This window comes from Scyliorhinus canicula, chromosome 4 (assembly GCF_902713615.1).
Source record: "Scyliorhinus canicula chromosome 4, sScyCan1.1, whole genome shotgun sequence".
Lineage (NCBI taxonomy): Eukaryota > Metazoa > Chordata > Chondrichthyes > Carcharhiniformes > Scyliorhinidae > Scyliorhinus > Scyliorhinus canicula.
Window position 1 is genome coordinate 227,753,267 of NC_052149.1, and position 23,023 is coordinate 227,776,289.

At 50.6% G+C, this 23,023-nt stretch overlaps 1 protein-coding gene across 1 annotated transcript in view; it reads right to left on the reverse strand.

The window, feature by feature from the left end:
- The window catches only part of LOC119965422 (tyrosine-protein kinase ITK/TSK-like), a 79,709-nt gene that overhangs the window by 34,056 nt on the left and 22,630 nt on the right, over nt 1-23,023 (reverse strand). The window contains 6 exon segments of the mRNA XM_038796188.1: nt 942-996; nt 3,929-3,994; nt 7,854-8,038; nt 8,123-8,160; nt 12,332-12,460; nt 13,839-13,920. Coding sequence (XP_038652116.1) covers nt 942-996; nt 3,929-3,994; nt 7,854-8,038; nt 8,123-8,160; nt 12,332-12,460; nt 13,839-13,920 — 555 coding nt within the window.

Genomic DNA, 23,023 nt, shown 5'->3' on the forward strand with positions numbered 1-23,023 from the left:
TGAGCTGCCTTCTTGAACCGCTGCAGTCTCTGTGGTGTAGGCATATCCACAGTGCTGTTAGGGAGGGAGTTCCAGGATTTTGACCCAGCGACAGTGATATATTTCCAAGTCAGGGTTGTGATCGCTGTCAGGGAACCTCCAAGTGGTGGGGTTCCCAGGCATCTGCTGCTCTTGCCCTTCGAGATGATAGTAGTCGTGGGTTTGGAAGGTGTTGCCTCAGGAACCTTGGTGAGTCCCTGCAGTGCATCTTGTAGATGGTACACACGGCTGCCACTGTTCGCCGGTGGTGGAGGGTTTGAATGTTTATGGACCAGGAAGCAATCAAGTGGCCTGTTTTATCCTGGATAGTGTTGAGCTTCTTGAGTGTTGTTGGAGCTGCGCTCATCCAGGCAAGTGGAGAGTATTCCATTACACTCCTGGCTTGTGCCTTGTAGATGGTGGACAGGCTTTGGGGGGGTCAGGGGGTGAGATACACGCTGTAGAATTTCAACGCTAACACAATTAACTGTGAATGTTTCTCTAAAATGGTCTAATAAGATGCACAATTTGTATCGAACTGTCTTCCTGTGATTTAAGAAGAAAACCCACCAACATCTTTTCAAGGAAGTTAGGTGATGAGTAATAAATGCTGATTTTGCTATGACTCCCACAACCAAAGAGTAAATGAATGCATTTTTCTTGGACATGCACCAGCCTCCAGGACCACGAGCTGGAAAGAGCTGCGTGTCAGCGAGCACGGACACAGTGGGCAAAATGCCCTCCAGCAATGCCATAAAGTTTTGAAGTTTCTATGAACAAAACACAGACAAAACATCTCACACTCCTCGGGCAACTCCCCTTTTCTCTATTCCCTTCTGGGTCGAGACACAGCTGAATCTGCTTCACATTCATTGTACCCTGGCCAGAGGAGCCATGGGCAGAGCAACAAAGAATCCACTCACCTCCTTCTGAAGCAGTTGTTCTGCTTTGGTTCGAGTGATGTTCTTGTTGTACCACCTGCAAGAGGAGGGAATCTGAGATGAACGTCCTTCACACGGAACCAGGTGAGCGCACATACAGTCCGGGAAACCTTCGCGCCTCCCACCCTGTCGAGTTACCTAGTGGGAAATCCCATTGATGGCTATGGTGGAGGGGGGGGGGGGAGAGAATCATAGGGCTGAATTTTATGTGCCCCCGGCAGCCATGTTTCCCATAGGGGGAATAAGTAAAATGACATGGCCCATCCCACCACCTTCCTTCCACCCACCCCCTCCTCAACTGAGCCAACACCCATTATTCAGGGGAGAGGGGGCGGGCGCCAAAATCAACACCCGCCAATTATTGGTCAATTAGTATTCTTATCAAGCCTATTGACCCTAATAATAAGCTCCCAAAACCCATAATTGGCTTGACTTGGTTAACAAGGTGGGAGTGGGAAGCTGACGTTCTGCCTGAAATGGTTGCAAGGGGAATAAAAAGGAGGGTCACTTATTGAGGGGCTGCCCTTTGATGATTGCATGCCCCCCTCCGCCCACCATCTTTCCTATCCACTCCCTCTCTTAAACCCACCCTCTCCCCACTGCTGCATCGTAATGTGCCCAGGACTCAGGCTCATCTGCTCCAGGGTCCACGGCCTTGGGCTCCTCTCTTCAGCAGCAGTCCCGGCAGCTGCCAATGGTGCCCCCCAGGCACTGCTGCCCAAGTTCCTGCCACCCCATATTATTCAGCCCTTAGAATCTGATAGCACAGACGGAGGCCATTTGGCCCATTGTGGTTGCACTTACTGGTTCTTTTAAAGAATTTTTCAATTTATCCCATTGCCTCGCTCTTTCCCCATAACCCCCCAAACACCTTCCCTTAAAATCTTTAAGAACATAAGACATAGGAGCATCTGTAGATTATTCAGCCCCTCGAACCTGCTTCACCATTCAATAAGATCACAGCTGATCTTCCACCGCAACTCCACTTCCCTGAACTACAGACATATCCCTTGATTCCCACAGTGTCCAAAGGTCATATAGTGAATGGGTGCCTATCAAGGTACTGATGAAACCATTTCACAGTGAAAACAATGGCTAGACCTTCCTTGTCTAGCTGTCAATATCCCTTCTCAGCTGTTGTCTGTGCATAAGGCAAATAATAATAATATTTATTGTCACAAGTAGGCTTATATTATCACTGCAATGAAGTTACTGTGAAAAGCCCCTAGTCGCCACACTCATGCGCCTGTTCGGGTACACAGAGGGAGAATTCAGAGTGTCCAATTCCACCGATCAGCACGTCTTTCGGGACCTGTGGGAAGAAACCGGAGCACCCGGAGGAAACCCACGCAGAACCGGGGCGAACGTGCAGGCTTCGCACAGACAGTGACCCAAGCCGGGAATCGAACCTGGGACCCTGGAGCTGTGAAGCCATAGTGCTAACCACTATGCTACCATGCTGCCCATGTGGATGTTTCTGATCCATCCACCATCAGCTGAGAGAGCACTGCCCCAACGCCATAAGGCGAAGCATCACATCACAGAATGAGCTCTCTGTCCAGATCCACGTTAACCAGTGTGGTGAACGTATTGCGACTACAATTCACCACTGTATTGTATTGTATTATGTGGATGCCGTTGTGGGCTCCGCCCCCTTGGGGGTGGTATATAAACCTGTGAGCCTGTAGGTGGCACTCAGTACAGAGCAGTCGCAGGCAGGCACAGATCTAGCTTATTAAATCCACCGTTCACTTCTACTAATCGTCTCGTGTGAATTGATGGTCGCATCAACCAGCAGATTAGTTGATCGTAGCAGAGTTTTCATGTCCTTGAAAGCTTTCTCTTGTGCTGGCCCCCGCTCCTATTTGGTCCCTTTGTGGAGCAGCAGATACAGTGGCACCAACACTGTTGAAGGGCCTGGCAGAAACTTCCCTTCATCGTAGTCCACTAAACCCCGAAATGGTCTGGGACACCAGCAGCAGCAAAACACATCTAAACACAAGCTCTCTGTGGCCAAACTGAAAACGTGCGCTCCCGATGGTGTCACAGGCTCATGTGCACTTTTGTTCAAAACATCCATGCACTTCATCAATAAGGAAGAAGCCTATAATAAACCCTATTGAAACACTCGACACCAGCCACTTACCTCAGATTTGTGTTGCTCTGATTACCGGCCTGCCTGACAGCGTATCCCTTCAATTACTCTCTGAAAACTGTTCCATGATTTTGGAAAAGGATCAGGGGAATGATCCATAGGCTGTCGGAAATTATTTTTCATTTATTCATTGACAGGATGCTGACAGCACTGGCTGGGCCAGCATCCATTGCCCATCCATAACTGCCCTCCATTCCAGAGGGGATTGGAGAATCAACTACAGTGTGTTTCTGGAGTCACATGGCAGGACAGGACGGCGTTAGCGAACCAATCGTTGGATTTTTAATTCCAAATTTTTATTGGATGCAAATTTCCCTCTCTGCCATGGTGGGATTTGATCCCGAGTGCCCGGATCTTGCCCTGGGTCTCTGGATTACTGTAGTCTAGTGCGAATACCACTTAGGGCACTACCTCCTCCTTATTCCCGAGGCTAAAGATGCCCGGACTGTATTTGTGCATGGTGATGTGACCATCAATTCACTAGACACACGATTGGAAGTAAACTGTGGTTTTAATAGTCTTACAACTGAGCCTACCTGCGACCAGAGGGACTCAGTGCAGCACTTTATACTTCCGGTTAGTGGGAGGAGCCATGGGCGGAGCCAAGGGTGAAGCCCAGTACAAGCTCCTCATCTCCCCCTATGGGCAGAGCCGCGCAACGGCTCGTATACAGAGCCCACAAGGACACAATACAACGCAATGCAATACAGTGTGAATTACAATGCAGTATAATCCACCACACATGGTATTACTGCATGTCTGCGAACATGCAAAACCCTCTATGATTAATAAACAGAAAATGGAAGATTCTTACTCATAAGCCTGTAGATTCTCTGAGCTCTTTTCCACCACGTAACTGCTGGGAATATATCCAGTTATTCTGCATGGAGTCCAAAACAAAAGCAATGTTATTATAGAAATGGGCTTCTCCCTCTTCCCGTCTCAAACTCATCTCCCTCCCTTTCTCTCCAGCCATCCCTCCTCCCTTTCTGTAACCTTCCCTTATCTCTCTCTTCCCTGATTTCTCTCCATTTCTCCTCTCTCTCTCCGATCTACCCGCCCCTTCTCCCTTCCCCCTCCTCTTCCACCCTCCCTTTCCTCTCCCAGACCTCTCCCCCTCCCATCCTCCTCCCCTCCCCCTCCCCTCACAGCTGGATTTAATATGGCTGCCATGAGGCGCCGAGCAAGTCAACCGACCAACAATAAGCAGCTCCAACAGGGCTAAGGGCAACTAGATCCATTTCCCCCTTTGGGTTCTTTGCCAATTATATTAAATCTGTGACCTTTGGTTAGCCACTGCTAATGTAAATCGTTTCTCACTGTTTCGACATCTCTATTAAATCTGTCCATAATCTGCTCTCATCTCAAGAGAGCGATCCCAGTTTCTCCAGTCTGCCCTAACTTAAATTCCTCATCCCGTTCTGATAAATTTACCTTAACTACCTCTACTCCCAAGAAAAGGTTCTGAGGAAGGGTCATTAATCCGAAATGTGGGGCTCTATTATACCCCCTACCTGACCCCACCTCACCGGCCCCACGGCTAGCAGGTTTGAAGTGGGTGGGGGGTGTGGTGGTGGTGGTGGGTGGGGGGGGGGGGGGGTGGGAGCTGATGGCCTACCTGCCCACTCCTGCTCTTCCACTGTGGGGGAGACATCAGCTGGCCTGTCCACCAATAGGCTACTTGAGGTGCTTAGTGGGCTAATTGGGTGTGGGTGCAGACTCGATGGGCCGAGTTACCATCTTCTGCACTGTCGGGATTCTATGGATTCTTACATGAGCAATTAATGTCCACTTAAGGCCTTCTTCCTGCTAACACCAGGACTTAATGTGGGGATGGGAGGGGCCCACTCCGAGGAGTCCCACCAGACTTGCCTGCGTGGGTGGGTGGGGGCTGGGGCTGGTGGGGGGGAGGCAATTTCACTTCTTAAAGGACCCCTTGAAACCAGATTTTTCCCCCCCTCCCTCCACCAGGTATCCCTGCCCCTAAAGGTCTCTCAAACCCCTGCCTTCCATTTACCTCGCACCCTCCTCGCCACCCGTTCCCCTCGCGGGGCCAGCCAGCTCGGCACCCAGCGAGACACCCACCCCCTCCGCAAACAATCCCACTCCGTGTGTCCAAAGTGCTGGAGAGCTGCCGGCCCCTCATTGGTCAGCAGCTCTCTGAGGTGGGCCATCCTGATCCAGAAGGCCAGAAGCCCCGCCCCCTGTCTATTAATGGCCAATTGATCATTAAATGGCTGCGAGGCAGCTGTTGTTCCCATGGTAACTGCCCCTGCTGACCTTTTTGCTGGAAATCCGGAACCATGTATAATTCGGCCCGTTAACTGGGTTTCTCTCTCCATAGATGCTTCCGGATCCGCTGAGTATTTCTCGTACCCTCTATACTAAGGAGCTAGTTTTGGTTTGGCTGCTGCATACTTCTAGCAGGAGGCTTTATAAGAATGTATAAAATTGAAGCAGGAATAGGCCATTTGGCCCTTCAAGCCGGCACTAGCATTCAATTATCTTCACCTCCGCCCCACCTCCATGTATTTTAATTTCTTTAGTCCCCAAAATCGACTGATCTCAGTCTTGAATATGCTCAGTGTCATCTCTCTGGGATAGAAAATGACAAGGCCCACAACCCTCTGAGTGAAGAGATTTACTTTCACCTCAGTCCTAACTTGCTGACCACCTTATTCTGAGATTGTGACCCCCGTCTACTCGATTCCCTGGTCAGGGGAAATATTTTCTCAGCATCCGCCCCTTAAGGATTTTACACGTCTCAATTAGGTTCAAGCGGGTAGATGTGACCGGAGGAGCCTTGTGGCACAGTGGGTAGCGTCGCCATACCTCTGTGCCAGAAGTGCCGGGTCCAAGTCCCACTGCGTGACTTGATGGCCATGATAGGTGCATTCATAATGGTGGATTTTGACGTTATTCAAGCAGGTTGACTAACAGCCTGTAAGTCCTCCCAACACACCAGATAGCTGGTGTTCAAGAATCATAGAATTTACAGTGCAGAAGGAAGCCATTCGGCCCATCGAGTCTGCACCGGCTCTAGGAAAGAGCACCCTACCCAAGCCCACACCTCCATCCTATCCCGTAACCCAGCAACCCCATCTAACCTAAGGGTAATTTAGCATGGCCAATCCACCTAACGTGCACATCTTCGGACTGTGGGAGGAAACCGGAGCACCCGGGGGAAACCCACGCACACACGGGGAGAACGTGCAGACTCCAAACAGACAGTCTCCACTCTGCCTCTTCAATGTTTCACTTGGTGACAGAGATAGACACATATTTAAAGTGTGGTCTGACTCGAGCACTGTATCGTTATACTCGTTGACTATGCCACTCAACATTCTGCAGCCTCTGTTACTTAGCTGCTCTCTGTTGGTTGGATGTGTTGAGGACTGAACTGACTTAGACTCTTGTATCCCTTTCAATAATCATAGAATCATAGAATTTACAGTGCAGAAGGAGGCCATTTGGCCTCAGCTCTTGGAAAGAACACCCTACTTAAGCCCACGCCTCCACCCTATTCCCGTAACCCAGTAACCCCAGCTAACCTTTTTTGGACACTAAGGGCAATTTAGCATGACCAATCCACCTAACCCGCACATCTTTGGACTGTGAGAGGAAACCGGAGCACCCGGAGGAAATCCATTCAGACACGGGGAGAACGTGCAGACTCTGCACAGATAGTCGCACAAGCCGGGAATCGAACCTGGGACACTGGAGCTGTGAAGCAACTGTGCTAACCACTGTGCTACTCTACCGCCCTTCAGTGGGAGGGTTTCAGCAACACCACAGAGGGGAATGGCAAACAATGGCAAAAACACAATCATTGGATTGGATTGGATTTGTTTATTGTCACGTGTACTGAGGTACAGTGAAAAGTATTTTTCTGTGAGTGGCTCAACAGATCATTCAGTACATGGGAAGAAAAGGGAATAAAAGAAAATAGATGATAGGGCAACACAAGGTACACAATGTAACTACATAAGCACCGGCATCGGATGAAGCATACAGGGTGTAGTGCTAATGAGGTCAGTCCATAAGAGGGTCATTTAGGAGTCTGCTGACAGTGGAGAAGAAGCTGTTTTTGAGTCTGTTCGTGTGTATTTTCAGACTTCTGTATCTCCTGCCTGATGGGAGAAGTTGGAAGAGTGAGTAAGCCGGGTGGGAGGGGTCTTTGATTATGCTGCCCGCTTTCCCCAGGCAGCGGGAGGTGTAGATGGAGTCAATGGATGGGAGGCAGGTTCGTGTGATGGATTGGGCGGTGTTCACGACTCTCTGAAGTTTCTTGCGGTCCTGGGCCGAGCAGTTGCCATACCAGGCTGTGATGCAGCCAGACAGGATGCTTTCTACGGTGCATCTGTAAAAGCTGGTAAGGGTTAATGTGGACATGCCGAATATCATGGGCCAATCCAATGGAAGTCCATGGTTGCCAATTCCCTCTGGGGGCAGCTGAAGGAGTTGGGTGGGTGGGAAGAAGCTGTGCTTGCTTGCGGAGGAGTCCAAAACTAGGAATTATAAATCCAACAGCAAGTTTAGTGAGAATGTGGTACTCACTGCTACAAGGAGTGAATTGTAACAGATACATTTAAACACATGAAGGAGAAGGTTATGTTAATATGGTGAGAAGCAGTGAGGTGGGAGAAGGCTTAGCATCAACCCCTGCCTAGAGCTGCGGAAGCGAAGGATCTGTTTGTACGCTGGGAATTTTACGTTGTTCCAGTGAGACTGTACCGTACCCATTTTTATCACGTGCGTGCCACCAGTTTGCGTCGCACTTCTCGATGATTATGTACTCCTCGCACTTCACCAGCGACAGGTCCTGTGCACTTTGGCCATGGAAGTCGTACAGAGCTACCACCACCACAGGCTCCGTCTCCAGCTCAGGCTCCAGCTCCACTGGTTCTGGTGGCAAAGGTTTCCACTAGGTCGCAAAGTGAAAGTTACACAATAAATTGAGAGAGAGCGGACAGAAACTTGCAAGAGGCCGAATATGCGACAGACTCACCTTGTTCAGTTCCGGAGTGGGGGGAAGAGGTTTCTTCGCTGAAAAGTAAAGAATATACAATTTCAGACACTTACAATGTTTGGGGCCTCACCTACACTGACTTGGTACCACTGAGTGAAAAGGAAATGGTCTTCATGTGCTTGAGGATTATTGACATGGGTTCGCTTTGCTGAAAATAGCAAATTATTGGTGAGTGGGACTTCTGACCTGTGCCCCTTGACCCTGCCCAGGGGGTCATCACCTTGCTCTGAGTTGGTTGGCCAGCTGAGGTTCTGGGGTGGGTGAATGCCCACTGAGAATGCCAACTGAGAATTAAATTATTCCTAATTGTTCAGTCTTCAAACTTCAGCTTTTCCCATTGCAATCAATGGCTTTGTACTCAATAAAGTCCACACCACCCGACCGTGCACTCCATGCACCCATTTAATTTCCTTCCAAACCCATGACCATCACCACTCTGGACGAACAGCAGGCACAAGGGAACACCACCACCTGCAAGTTCCCCTCCAAGCCACGCACCGTCCTGACTTGGAAATATATCGGCCGTTCCTTCACTGCCGCTAGGTTAAATCCTGGAACTCCCTCCCTAACAGCACTGTGGGTGTACCTACACCACATGGACTGCAGTGGTTCAAGGAGGCAGCTCCACCACCACCTTCTCCAGGGCAATTAGGGATGGGCAATGAGTGCTGGTCATGTCGTAGACAACCACAACCCACAAACAAATAAATAAAAAGGTTTTTGGAATTTTAGCCCTCCCTCATCCACCATGGTCCAGTAATAAAATACCCTTGGGCAGGGTGTTATGTAGGGTGGATTTCTGTGCCTACCTCATCCATTTAATCTCCTTACACAGCCCATGTATATTCTATACTACAATTTTCACATTTGTTGCCTGTTTAGAAGCTGGGACCAGCCGTCCTCTTTAGCTGAGGCTTGTTTTTGCTGGGATTGTGACTGATTGATTCCGGACTTTTGGAGACTGGTGAGGTCGTCGGTTCCTCCAGGGAGTGCGGACAGGGTCTGGCACCACAAGCAGCCTGTCTGTACACAAGGAGAAGAGCAATAGTAATAGGGATTCTATAGTCAGGGGCACAGATCGGCGTTATTGTGGATGGTGTGTTGCCTCCCTGGTGCCAGGGTCCGGGGTGTCACTGAACGGCTGCAGAGCATCTGTTCACTTCATATCTGTCTTCACCCAAGAGAATGAGGAGGTAGGTATGGAACTCATGGAGGGAGACTGTGAGGTTCTTGAGCAAATTGACATGGAGAGTGACAAGGTATTGGAGGTGTTGGCAGGCTTTAAAGTGGACAAACCTCCAGGTCCAGATGAATTGTGTCCCAGGCGGCTGTGGAAGGCGAGGGAGGAGATTGCAGGGGCTCTGTAACAAATTTTTAATACCTCTCTGGCCATGGGGTAAGTGCCAGAGGACTGAAGGACAGCTAATGGGGTCCCACTATTTAAAGAACGGCTGTAGGGATAAGCCAGGGAACTACAGACCAGTGAGTCTCACATCAGTGGTAAGTAAAATATTGGAGAAACCTCTGTAGGAGAGAATCTATCTCCACTTGGAGAGGCAAGGTTTGATCAGGGATAGTCAGCATGGCTTTGTCAGAGGGAGGTCATGCCCAACAAGTTTGAAGACAGAGGGTAATGACACCAGGCTGCTTTAGTGACTGGAAGCCAGTGTCCAGTGACTTACCAGAGGGATCTGTGCTGGGTCCCCTGTTATTCATCATTTATATAAACGACATTGATTTTCTAATATAAATTTAAAGTATCCAATTCAATTTTTTTCCAATTGATGGGCAATTTAGCGTGGCCAATCCACCTACCCTGCACATCTTTGGGTTGTGGGGGTGGGACCCATGCAGACACAAGGAGAATATGCAAACTCCACAGGGGGTCGGGATCGAACCCCGATCCTTGGCGCTGTGAGGCAGCAGTGCTAACCACTGCATCAGCGTGCCTCCATCTATAAACGATATAGATAACTCTGTGGGGTAGGATCACTAAGCTTGCGAATGTCCAGGTGGACAACAGTGATCTTGAGTCTATTGGGTTACAGGAAGATATAGACGGGACGGTTAATGGGCAGGTGGAATTTAACCCTGAAAAATCTGATGTGATACATTTTGGAAGGAATAATTTGATAAGGAAGTGTTCAATGAGCGGCATGACATTTTAAGGCTTGAGGAACAATGGAACCTTGCCGTGTTTGTCCAGAGATCTCTGAAGGCAGAAGGACAGGTTAATAGGGTGGTGACAAAGGCTTATGGGACACTGGCCTTTATCAATCGGGGGATAGATTACAAAAGCAGGGGGGTCATGTTGGGGTTGTATAGAACTTTGGTGAGGCCACAGCTGGAGTACTGTGTGCAATTCTGGTCACCACATTATAGGAAGGATGTAATTACACTGGAGGGGGGTGCAGAGAAGATTCACCAGAATGTTGCCTGGGATGGAACATTTAAGCTATGAAGAGAGGTTGGATGGGCTTGGGTTGTTTTCGATGGAGCAGGGAAGACTGAGGGGTGACCTGATTGAGGTGTACAAGATTATGAGGGGCATGGACAGGGTGGATAGGGAGCAGCTGTTCCCCTTAGTTGAAGGGGTAATCACGAGGAGACACCGTTCAAGGTGAGGGGCAGGGGGTTTAGGGGGGATTTGAGGAAAAATGTTTTTACCCAGAGGGTGGTGACGGTCTGGAAAGCACTGCCTGGGAGGGTGATGAGGGTCTGGAACGCACTGCCTGGGAGGGTGGTGACGGTCTGGAACGCGCTGCCTGGGAGGGTGATGAGGGTCTGGAACGCACTGCCTGGGAGGGTGGTAGAGGCGGGTTGCCTCACATCCTTTAAAAAGTACCTGGATGAGCACTTGGCGCATCATAACATTCGAGACTATGGGACAGGTGCTGGCAAATGGGATTAGTTGGGCAGGTCAGGTGTTTTTCTTTTTTTTAAAATAATTTTTATTGGAATTTTTTGAAAAATATATATCAACAGAACAATAATAACAATAATAATAATAATAAACACCCCCCGGCACCCGTAACAACGCATATAACAAACCCCCCCACCCCCCCCCCCCCAAACCCAATAAACAACAAAATAAATTAACAATAAGCAAATTAACTTAAACACTATCCCCCTAAACCCCCCCCCCCCCCTTCCCCCCGGGTTGCTGCTGCTGCTGACCTAGTACCTTATCGTTGAGCCAGAAAGTCGAGGAAAGGCTGCCACCTCCTAAAGAACCCTTGTACCGACCCCCTCAGGGCAAATTTGACCCTCTCCAGCTTAATGAATCCCGCCATGTCATTAAACCAGGTCTCCACGCTCGGAGGTCTCACATCTTTCCACTGCAGCAAGATCCTCCGCCGGGCTACTAGGGACGCAAAGGCCAAAACATCGGCCTCTTTCGCCTCCTGCACTCCCGGCTCCACCCCAACCCCAAATATCGTGAGTCCCCAGCCTGGCTTGACCCTGGATCCCACCACCCTCGATACTGTCCTCGCCACCCCCTTCCAGAACTCCTCCAGTGCCAGGCATGCCCAGAACATATGGGCATGGTTCGCTGGACTCCCCGAACACCTGACGCACCTGTCTTCGCCCCCAAAGAACCTACTCATCCTAGATCCGGACATGTGGGCCCGGTGCAGCACCTTGAATTGGATGAGACTAAGCCGCGCACATGAAGAGGAGGAGTTCACCCTCTCCAGGGCGTCCGCCCATGTCCCCTCCTCAATCTGCTCCCCCAGCTCCACCTCCCACTTAGCCTTCAGCTCCTCTACCGACGCCTCCCCCACCTCCTGCATTACCTGGTAGATGTCAGACACCTTCCCATCCCCGACCCACACTCCCGAAAGCACCCTATCCCTTACCTCCCGCGGGGGCAGCAAAGGGAACCCCTCCACCTGCTACCTGAAGGTACCTGAACATATTCCCCGGGGGGGGGAGCCCAAACTTCTCCTCCAGTTCACCAAGGCTCGCAGGTCAGGTGTTTTTCAAGTGTCGGTGCAGACCTGATGGGCTGAAGGGCCTCTTCTGCATTATGTGATTCTGTGAATCTGAGCACGGATTCAACTTAGAGCTCTACTCACTAAGATATTGAGGTGTGAGGGGAGGAAGATAACCCTGCTGTCAATGAAGGAAATTCTCTTAATGAAACATCGCCCCGTGGTGTACGACAGAAGTAAGAGTATAACGTACAGTCCCTGTTAGGATCATACAAGAGGCACCCCATAGCCAACTTATCCAGCTGGGCACAACACCTCCAGTGACCCTCAGTCCAGAAGTTCGGATGGTATTTGGGGATCAGAATATTATTGTTCTTAGTTTCTGAAAGACAAGATGAGAGGGGAGAAAGTGTAAGTATCAAAACGTACCAAACACAGCTGGGTCTGTGTACTCAAATCAATGTGGATCTCCATTGGATAACATAGAGGAGTAGGCCATTCAGCCCCTCAAGCCTGTCGGGCCAGTCAATCAGATCATGGCTGATCTTTACCTCAGCTCTATTGATCTACCTTAGCTCCAGATCCTTCGGTACCCTTAGTCAACAAAATCTTGGTCTTCAAAATTCCCTTTGACCGCCATTCAGCAGCCACAGTATTTTGTGATTCCATCGACCTTCGTGTGAAAAAGTGCTTCCGGATTTGTGCATAAAAACCTGGTGCGAATTTAAAAATTGTATCCCCTTGATCCGTATTCTTCAAGTTATTCATTAGAATAAACATAGGAAACTAATTTCATCTTATTTTTAATATCAGGAAAGGACCTTCAGTCTTAACAGACCTGCCGCATTTTCAAGACCGACCTCAACGTACCTCCCTCAGTCCTACTTACCAGCTTCTCGGTATCTCTCTCAGTCCAGCCTCACCTTATCCCCTTTTCCCTCATAGAATCATAAAATTGCAACAGGCTGTTCGGCCCACTGAGTCTGCACCGACCCTCTGAAACAGCACCCTACCCAGGCCCACACCCCAGCCCTATCCCCATTACCTCACCTAACCTGCTACATGCCTGGACACTGACGGACAATTTAGCATGGCCAGTCCACCTAACCTCCACATCGTTGGACTGTCGGAGGAATCCGGAGCACCCGGATGAAACCCACGCACACACGGGGAGAACGTACAAACTCCGCACAGTCACCAAAGGCCGTAATTGAATCCAGATCCCTGGTGCAGTCAGGCAACAGTGCTAACCACTGTACCACCATGCTACTCCTCCACACCATCTACCCACCAACTGGTGAGATTAACTGTTCAGTTCTTTCAAACAGCCAGTATAATGTAGATGGACCAAATGGCCTCTTTTTTGGATGTTCGATTCTACAATCAGCTCAATCCGTTTCCAGGGTCACATTAGCACTGCTGCTTCACAGTGCCAGGGTCCCGGGTTGGATTCCCGGCTTGGGTCACTGTCTGTGCGGAGTCTGCACGTTCTCCCCGTGTCTGCATGGGTTTCCTCCGGGTGCTCCGGTTTCCTCCCACAAGTCCCGAAAGACGTGCTGTTAGATGAATTGGACATTCTGAATTCTCCCTCTGTGTACCCAAACAGGCACCGGAATGTGGCGACTAGGGGCTTTTCACAGTAACTTCATTGCAGTGTTCATTGCACAAGCCTACTTGTGACAAAAATAAAGGTCATTATTATCGAAAATCGTACACGTTGACACTGCTGAATATTTGCGTAGATTGCCTTTACCCCTCACCTTCTTTCAGAGCGCTCACCCATTTTTGTCGACTCTCTTTACTTGGTGAAAACACGTACAGAAAATAATTCTCGTGAACAACCTGGGAAAAGGGAAATTTTAAAAAAGTGTTTGTATCAATAATGGAGCTTAGATAAATGATTAAGAATCTGTACATTTGCACTCTTTCTGCTGTCACCATTTTTGGTCGCACCTTTAACATGGAACGTCCTATGTAAACAGTTGCCTGTAACGATGGAGTTGCATGCTTTGGCCAGGAGGCGGCAGCATGGAGTGAATCTCTGACGTCTGACTTCCAACTCCATCTCAATCTTGGATATAAATAGGTTACATACATCAACTGAATGCGGTCCCTTCCACACCAGAGGAAGTCCACTCAAGGCAGTTCAGAAACCACACAATGAATAGGACCGAATGTGTAACAATGCAGAGCATTGGCAGATGGAATTTAAAGCAGGTGATGAAGGACTGAGCATATTTTGTTAATGGTGAGAGATAAGGAACTGAAGAGCAGGGAAGGGATAGCTGTCAATGTACATAAGTCATTAAAAGCCAATGCAAAAACAGGTACAAAAAAACAATGAAAAAGCGGAATAAAATGTTGGCCTTTAACATAGAAACAGACATAATAGGAGCAGGAAGAGGCCATTCGGCCCTTCGAGCCTGCACCACAATCATTATGATGTTATGATCATCCAAATCAAAAGCCTGATCCAGCCTTTCTCCCCATATCTTTTGATCTCCTTCGCACCAACAGCTATATCTAACTGCTCCCCGGAAACTACAATGTTTTGGCCTCTATCGCTTCAGGTGGTAGTGGATTCCACAGGCTCACCACTCTCTGGGGGATGAAATTTCTCCTCATCTCAGTCCTAAATGGTATCTTCAGACTGTAACCCCTGGTTCTGGACACCCCCACCATTGAGAACATTCTTCGTGCATCTACCCTGGCCAATCCACTTGGAATTTCATAGGTTTCTATGGGACCCCCCCCCCCCCCCCCCCCCCCCCAATTCTTCCGAACTCCAGCAAATCCTAACTGATTCAATCTCTCCTCGTACATCAGTCCAGCCATCCCTGGAATCAGTCTGGTAAACCTTCGCTGCAGTCCCTCTACAGCAAGAACATCCTTCCTCAGATAAGGAGACCATTAACACCACACAATATTCCAGCTGTGGCCTCACCAAGGCCCTGTATGATTGCAGGATTCCCTGTACCCGAATCCTCTCGCTATGAAAGCCGACATGCCGTACCAAAACTCGGAATGATCTAGCCTCCACTGTTCTTTAGAGAAGAGGATTCCAGAGACAAACAACCCTCGGAGGGGGAGGACATTTCTCCTGACCTCCGCCTTGTTTAAACTGTGACCCCCCCCCAATTCTGGATTCTTCGACAAGGCAAAACATTTTCTCAGCGTCCTACTCTGTCAATACCCTCAGGAATTATGGGGGCGATTCTCCAAAATGGAGGCCAAGTGTTCGCGCTGTCGTGAACGTCGTCGCATTTCACGACGGCGCGAAACGGGCACGGGGACGACCGATTGTGTCCCCCACAGGGGGCCAACACGGCGCTGGAGCGGGTCACGCCGCTCCAGATCCCTTCCCGGCGGCAAATGGGCGTCGCGCCAACCTGCGCATGTGCGGGGAACTTCTTCAGCGTGCCGGCCCCGACTCAACATGCCGTCAGGGTTCAGGGGCCGGCCGCGCAACAAAGTAGGCCCGGGGGGGGAGAGGCCGGCCCACCAATCAGTGGGCCCCGATCGCGGGCCAGACCCCATCGGAGCCCCCCATTGGAGCCCCCCATCGGAGCCCCCCATCGGAGCCCCCCATCGGAGCCCCCCCTCAGAGCCCCCCCTCGGTGAAGGAGCGCTTTTCTCCGCCCCACAGGCTGCCAACCGACCCTTCGCGCAGAGTTCCCGCCGGCAGCGACCAGGGGTGAACGGCGCCGACGGGACTCTGTCGTATCCGGGCGGCCGCTCGGCCCATCTGGGGCGGAGAATCGGCGGCCCCGCTGATTCCAGCGGCCCACAGCCAGCGCCGTCTCAAACGCGCCAACGCAAATGGCGCCAATTCTCCGCACCTCGGAGAATCGCGCGCCGTGTCGAGGCATCGTGACGTGGTTGCGGCGATTCTCCGGCCTGGCGCGGGGCTCTGAGAATCGCCCCCTATATACTTTGATGTAATCACCTCTCAGTCTTCCAAACTTCAATGGGTATCGGCCAAGTGGACCTTCTCTGAATTGCTTCTGATGCAATTGTCCCCTTCCTGAAGTAAGGAGGCCAAAACTGTACAAAGGACCGAGATGTGGACGCACCAATGTCCTGCACAGCTGTAACACTCCCTGACTTTTATATTCCATTCTCCTTGCAATAAACACTCCACATTATGTTTCTTTCCGAATCGCTTGCTGTACCTCAGGCAAACATTTCATGCACCAGGACACCCAGATCCCTCTGTAATGGAGAGTTTGCAATCTCTCCACATTTAAATAGTGTGTTGCTTCTCTATTCTTTATGCCAAGGTGAACAAGTTCACATTTTCTCACCTTCTCCTCCATCTGTCAAATCTTTGACCGCTCACTTAGCCGATCGAAATCCCTCTATAAAGATCTTTATGTCCTCCTGACACTTTCCTACCCATCTTTGTGTCATCAGCAAATGTAGCTACCATATATTCCCACACCGATCCCTGTGCCACTCTATTGTTAAAAGCCTGCCATCCCCAAAATGGCCCTTTGGCCTTCACACTCTCCTCCTGTTAGCCTTAAAATTTGAACGAAGCACCTTTCGAAACTCCACCTCTCCTGCCCAGAGAGGTAAGGACAGCAGGTGCGTGGCTGACAGTTCCCCCAGGTCACATGCCATCCTGAATTGGAAATCTATCAGCTATTCCTTCACTGTCGCTGGGTCAAAATCATGGAACTCCCTCTCTAACAGCACTGTGGGTGTACCTACACCACGGGGACTGGTTCAAGAAGCACCACCTCTGACGAGTCAGCCTATCAGCATCCAGTGATCAGAGAGGCGTTTCTCTGATTGGTCCATTTGACTTATTCCATCTCGCTGTTGCTCGGGCAGAAAACCCCACAACCAACAGTAAGTATTGATCCTGGAAATGGACCCGGCAGCAAAAGGAGATGGTGAGAAGCACTTACAGACCTCGGGGAGGTGTGTATAGACCAAGGCGAGGCTCCTTCATTACATGTTTTTAAGGTAAAGATAGATAGTTTTTTGAAGAATAAAGGGATTAAGGGTTATGGTGTTCGGGCCGGAAAGTGGAGCTGAGTCCACAAAAGATCAGCCATGATCTCATTGAATGGCGGAGCAGGCTCGAGGGGCCAGATGGCCTACTCCTGCTCCTAGTTCTTATGTTCTTATATGTGTGAAAGACCGATGGAGGGTTTAGCCCTCACAGTGGTGTGTGTGTGTGAGAGAGGATGATGTGTATACATGTGAGAGAGAGAGAGGGATGAGTGTGTGTGTGTGAGAGAGAAGGGTGTGTGTGTGCGAGAGAGAGAGAGGGGTGTGTGAGAGAGGGTGTGTGTGTGTGAGAGAGAAGGGTGTGTGTGTGTGTGTGCGAGAGAGAGGGGTGTGTGAGAGAGGTTGTGTGTGCGTGAGAGAGAAGGGTGTGTGTGTGTGTGCGAGAGAGAGAGAGAGGGGTGTGTGAGAGAGGGTGTGTGTGTGTGTGAGAGAGAAGGATGTGTGTGTGCGAGAGAGAGAGAGAGAGGGGTGTGTGAGAGAGGGTGTGTGTGTGTGCAAGAGAGAGAGGGGTGAGTGCGTGTGTGCGATAGAGAGAGAGGGGTGAGTGTGTGTGTGCGAGAGAGAGGGGTGAGTGTGTGTGGGGGTAGGTGTGTGTGTGCAAGAGGGAGGGTTGAGTGTGTGTGCAAGAGAGAGGGGTGAGTGGGTGTGGATGTGTGTGTGTGCAAGAGAAAGGGTTGAGTATGTGGGGGTGGGTGTGTGTGCGTGCAAGAGAGAGAGGTGAGTGTGTGTGCGAGAGAGAGAGAGGGGTGAGTGTGTGTGTGCGAGAGAGAGGGGTGAGTGTGTGTGTGTGCGAGAGAGAGAGGGGTGAGTGTGTGTGGGGGTAGGTGTGTGTGTGCAAGAGAAAGGGGTGAGTGTGTGCGTGTGTGCGAGAGAGAGGGGTGAGTGTGTGTGCGAGAGAGAGGGGTGAGTGTGTGTGCGAGAGAGAGAGGGGTGAGTGTGTGTGGGGGTAGGTGTGTGTGTGCGAGAGAGAGAGGGGTGAGTGTGTGTGCGAGAGAGAGGGGTGAGTGCGTGTGTGCGAGAGAGAGAGAGGGGTGAGTGTGTGTGTGAGAGAGAGGGGCGAGTGTGTGTGGGGGTAGGTGTGTGTGTGCGAGAGAGAGAGAGGGGTGAGTGTGTGTGCGAGAGAGAGGGGCGAGTGTGTGTGGGAGTAGGTGTGTGTGTGCGAGAGAGAGAGAGGGGTGAGTGTGTGTGCAAGAGAGAGGGGTGAGTGTGTGTGGGGGTAGGTGTGTGTGTGCGAGAGAGAGAGGGGTGAGTGTGTGTGCGAGAGAGAGGGGTGAGTGCGTGTGTGCGAGAGAGAGAGAGGGGTGAGTGTGTGTGTGAGAGAGAGGGGCGAGTGTGTGTGGGGGTAGGTGTGTGTGTGCGAGAGAGAGAGAGGGGTGAGTGTGTGTGCGAGAGAGAGGGGCGAGTGTGTGTGGGAGTAGGTGTGTGTGTGCGAGAGAGAGAGAGGGGTGAGTGTGTGTGAGAGAGAGAGGGGTGAGTGTGTGTGCGAGAGAGAGAGGGGTGAGTGTGTGTGGGGGTAGGTGTGTGTGTGCGAGAGAGAGAGGGGTGAGTGTGTGTGCGAGAGAGAGGGGTGAGTGCGTGTGTGCGAGAGAGAGAGAGGGGTGAGTGTGTGTGTGAGAGAGAGGGGCGAGTGTGTGTGGGGGTAGGTGTGTGTGTGCGAGAGAGAGAGAGGGGTGAGTGTGTGTGCGAGAGAGAGGGGCGAGTGTGTGTGGGAGTAGGTGTGTGTGTGCGAGAGAGAGAGAGGGGTGAGTGTGTGTGCAAGAGAGAGGGGTGAGTGTGTGTGGGGGTAGGTGTGTGTGTGCGAGAGAGAGAGAGGGGTGAGTGTGTGTGCGAAAGAGAGGGGTGAGTGTGTGTGGGGGTAGGTGTGTGTGTGCAAGAGAGAGGGGTGAGTGTGTGTGTGAGAGAGAGGGGTGAGTGTGTGTGCGAGAGAGAGGGGTGAGTGTGTGTGGAGGGGATGATTGTGTGCGTCAGAGAGGGAGAGATGAGTGTGAGAGAAAGGGATGAGTGAGAGGAACCCTCGAAGAGGATAGAGGTTGTCGAAGTAGAGTTAAGGGAGAAATCAGGAGGGCAAAAAGGAGATATGAGATTGGCAAAGGAGAATCCAAAGAGCTTCTACAAATACATAAAGGGCTAAAGAATAATTAGGGAGGGAGTTGGGCCTCTTAAGGATCTACAAAGTCATCTATGGGCAGATCCACAAGAGACGGGTGAGATCCGAAATGAATATTTCTCATCAGTTATTTACTGTTGAGAAAGGCATGGATGTGAGGGAACTTGGGGAAATAAATAGTGAAGGCTTGAGGAGTGTATATATTACGGAGAAGGAGGCGTTGGGCGTGACCCAGATTTGCATACTTAAATGAGTAGTTAAGGTCACTGAAATGTGTCGGCGCCTGATGCTCCTGAGGCCCGGGAACGAACATCCGCACCTGGGACACCTCGGCCTGGTGCCGTTTAGCACTGGCCCTGGGGGGGGGGGTGGGGGGGGCTGGGTAGTCGGGCTCTGGGCAGGGTGGTACCCTGGCATTCCTGCTGCCACCCAGGCACCTTGGCACTGCCATCCTGGAGCCTTGGCACTACCAGGGTACCCAGGTGGCACAGGCTGGCAGGGCACTGCCAGGTTGCCAGACAACCAGTGTCAAGGTGTCCGGATGCCAGGGCACCCGCTCAATGTGTCCAAGGCTTACATTAAAAAAAAAATCATGTCACTTTTTAATTATTACCCACTCCTAAAGTGGGTTTTACTTCCTGGGGTTAATGTTAAGGGTCCGTGGGAGGGCGGCTTGGCCCAGGGTTAATGTTAAGGGTCAGTGGGAGGGCGGCTTGGCCCGGGGTTAATGTTAAGGGTCAGTGGGAGGGCGGCTTGGCCAAGGGTTAATGTTAAGGGTCAGTGGGAGGGCGGCTTGGCCCGGGGTTAATGTTAAGGGTCAGTGGGAGGGCGGCTTGGCCAAGGGTTAATGTTAAGGGTCAGTGGGAGGGGGGCTTGGCCCAGGGTTAATGTGAGGGGGCCATGTATCTGGTGAATGTAGTTGTGACTGCGTGCCTCTTCCTAATTCCAAATATAGGTTTAAATTTAACTAGAAAAGACTTGTTTACATTTAATTTCTGTATTCGGACCGAATTCATAGCAGAAACGGGGCCCCAATGCCCTTATGAGGTTATTGGGGCCTCGGTGGCTCGAAGGTTTTGAAAGCCCTACTTTACCCCACTGCCAGAGACCAGCTCTCTCCCCATACCCCTCGACGCCCTTCCAGCAGAGAATAACATTCTGACGGAAAGCCGCAAACGCTTCAGGAGACTGATTGACTCCTCTTTTCTCTATTGGGAAACAAACTGGGAAACTCCATGAATTGTGTTCAAATTGCTGAGACAGGGCGGTAGCACAGTGGTTAGCACAGTCGCTTCACAGCTCCAGGGTCCCAGGTTCGATTCCCAGCTTGGGTCACTGTCTGTGCGGAGTCTGCACGTTCTCCCCGCGTCTGCGTGGGTTTCCTCCGGGTGCTCCGGTTTCCTCCCACAGTCCAAAGATGTGCAGGTTAGCTGGATTGGTCAAGCTCGATAGGCCGAATGGCCTCCTTCTGCACTGTAAATTCTATAATTCTATGAATATTGAAAGGGATCCAAGAGTCTAAGTCAGTTCAGTCCTCAACACATCCAACCAACAGAGAGCAGCTAAGTAACAGAGGCTGCAGAATGTTGAGCGACATAGTCAACGAGTATAACGATACAGTGCTCGAGTCAGACCACACTTTAAGTATGTGTCTATCTCTGTCACCAAGGGAAACATTCAAAGAGGCAGAATGGAGACAGGCCAGGAGCATAATCGTCAGAGCGTGGCATGTTTGGCCAGTGCCAGAATTCCAAGGCATCAGGAGAGATTTGAGCTTTCCAACGGGAAGGCAGGCTTCTGGGAAGTGATCTTGCAAAGGAGTACCAGATTATTCAAGGTACAGAGAACGGGTACCTCAGAATATTTATTTAAATTAAACCGCAGGAAAAGAACTCGGTTTGGGCAGTACATAGAATCATAGAATTTACAGTGCAGAAGGAGGCCATTTGGCCCATCGAGCCTGCACCGGCCCTTACAAAGAGCATCCTACACAAGCCCACGTCTCCACTCTATCCCCGTAACCCAGTAACCCCCACTTAACCTTTTTGGACTCTCAGGGAAATTTATCATGGCCAATCCACCTAACCCGCACATCTTTGGACTGTGGGAGGAAACCGGAGCACCCGGAGGAAACCCACGCAGACACGGGGGAGAACGTGCAGACTCCGCACAGACAGTGACCCAGCGGGGAATCGAACCTGGGACCCAGGAGCTGTGAAGCAACGGTGCTAACCACTATGCCACTGTACAGGTACACGTTCAAAAGAGTTTCCCGACAACTTTGTGACTGGCATTAAGAAATCGATCACTCTGTGAATAAGGCTCCACAGAATCCAGACAGTGCAGAAGGAGGCTAATCGGCCCAACGGATCTGTGCGAACCCTCTAAAAGAGCATCCTACAGAGGCCCACTCCCCCCGCTGTATCAGCGTGGGCCCACGCTGCACCTCTTTGGACTGCGGGAGGAAACCGGAGCACCCGGAGGAAACCCACGCAGTCACGGGTAGAACGTGCCAACTCCTCACAGTCACTCAAGGCCAGAATCAAACCCAGGTTCCTGGGGCCGTGAGGCAGCAGTGCTAACCCCCGTGCCACCCAAAGACACTGGGCAGTGCAAATTCTACAGTCGGGACTCGGGTTCGAACTGAGGTTGTTGTGGGCGCAACGCAGAGTACTAACCACTGTACAATCGTGGCATTCCACTGTGAAATGTGCGGAACAAGCTTCCACATAAGTCGTGAATACCGCCCAGGTCCATCTCACGAACCTGCCTCCCATCCATTGACTCCATCTACACCTCCCACTGCCGGGGGAAAGCGGGCAGCATAATCAAAGATCCTTCCCACCCGGCTTACTCACTCTTCCAACTTCTTCCATCGGGCAGGAGATTCAGAAGTCTGAGAACACGCATGAACAGACTCAAAAACAACATCTTCCCCACTGTCACCAGACTCCTAAATGACCCTCTTATGGACTGTCCTCATTAACACTACACCCTGTATACTTCATCCGATGCCGGTGCTTATGTAGTTACATTGTATATCTTGTGTTGCCCTATTATGTATTTTCTTGTATTTTGTTTAATTCCCTTTTCTTCCCATGTACTGAATGATCTGTTGAGCTGCTTGCAGAAAAATGCTTTTCGCTGTACCTCGGTACACGTGACAATAAACAAATCCAATCCAATCCAATCCATTAAGGAATGGAAGAGAAACCTCGCGACTCATTTAGGAAGCAATTTGCTCCTCTCAATGGGCCAGTGTTAGAATCTACAGATGGATGAGTGAAGATGGGTCGAATGGCCTCTCCTCATCCGTAACTGTTTTGGGAGCAAATAAACCTCTATAGTTCTATACCAGGTCAGGTTGGGAACCAGAACAATCGAAACCTTCCGTCCGACCTGATGCAGTTTTTAAATATAAATATCAGCCTGCTTTCTGGTTTGCTTGGTGGAGGTTATCGTGGCCACATTTGCAAAATAAATGAGCAGATAGAGAATTCTCTCATTTATACAGAACCTTTCACAACCTCAGGAAGTCCCAAGTGCTGCTCATGCAATGCAATACTTACAAAGTGTCACAAAGTGTTTACCGCACAAAAAATAGGCCAGCAAGCTCAGCTAATCTGTGCCAGTATATATGCTCCACATAAGCCTCCTGTACCTCCACATCAAACGCCACCAACATGTCCGTCTCTTCTCTCTCAGTGTCCCCATAACAGCCTCAACCACTCTCTGTGGTAGCGGGTGCACATTCTCACCGCTAACTGGGTAAAGACCTTTCTCCTGATTGCCTTTCATTTTTTTCATTTTTGTAAATAA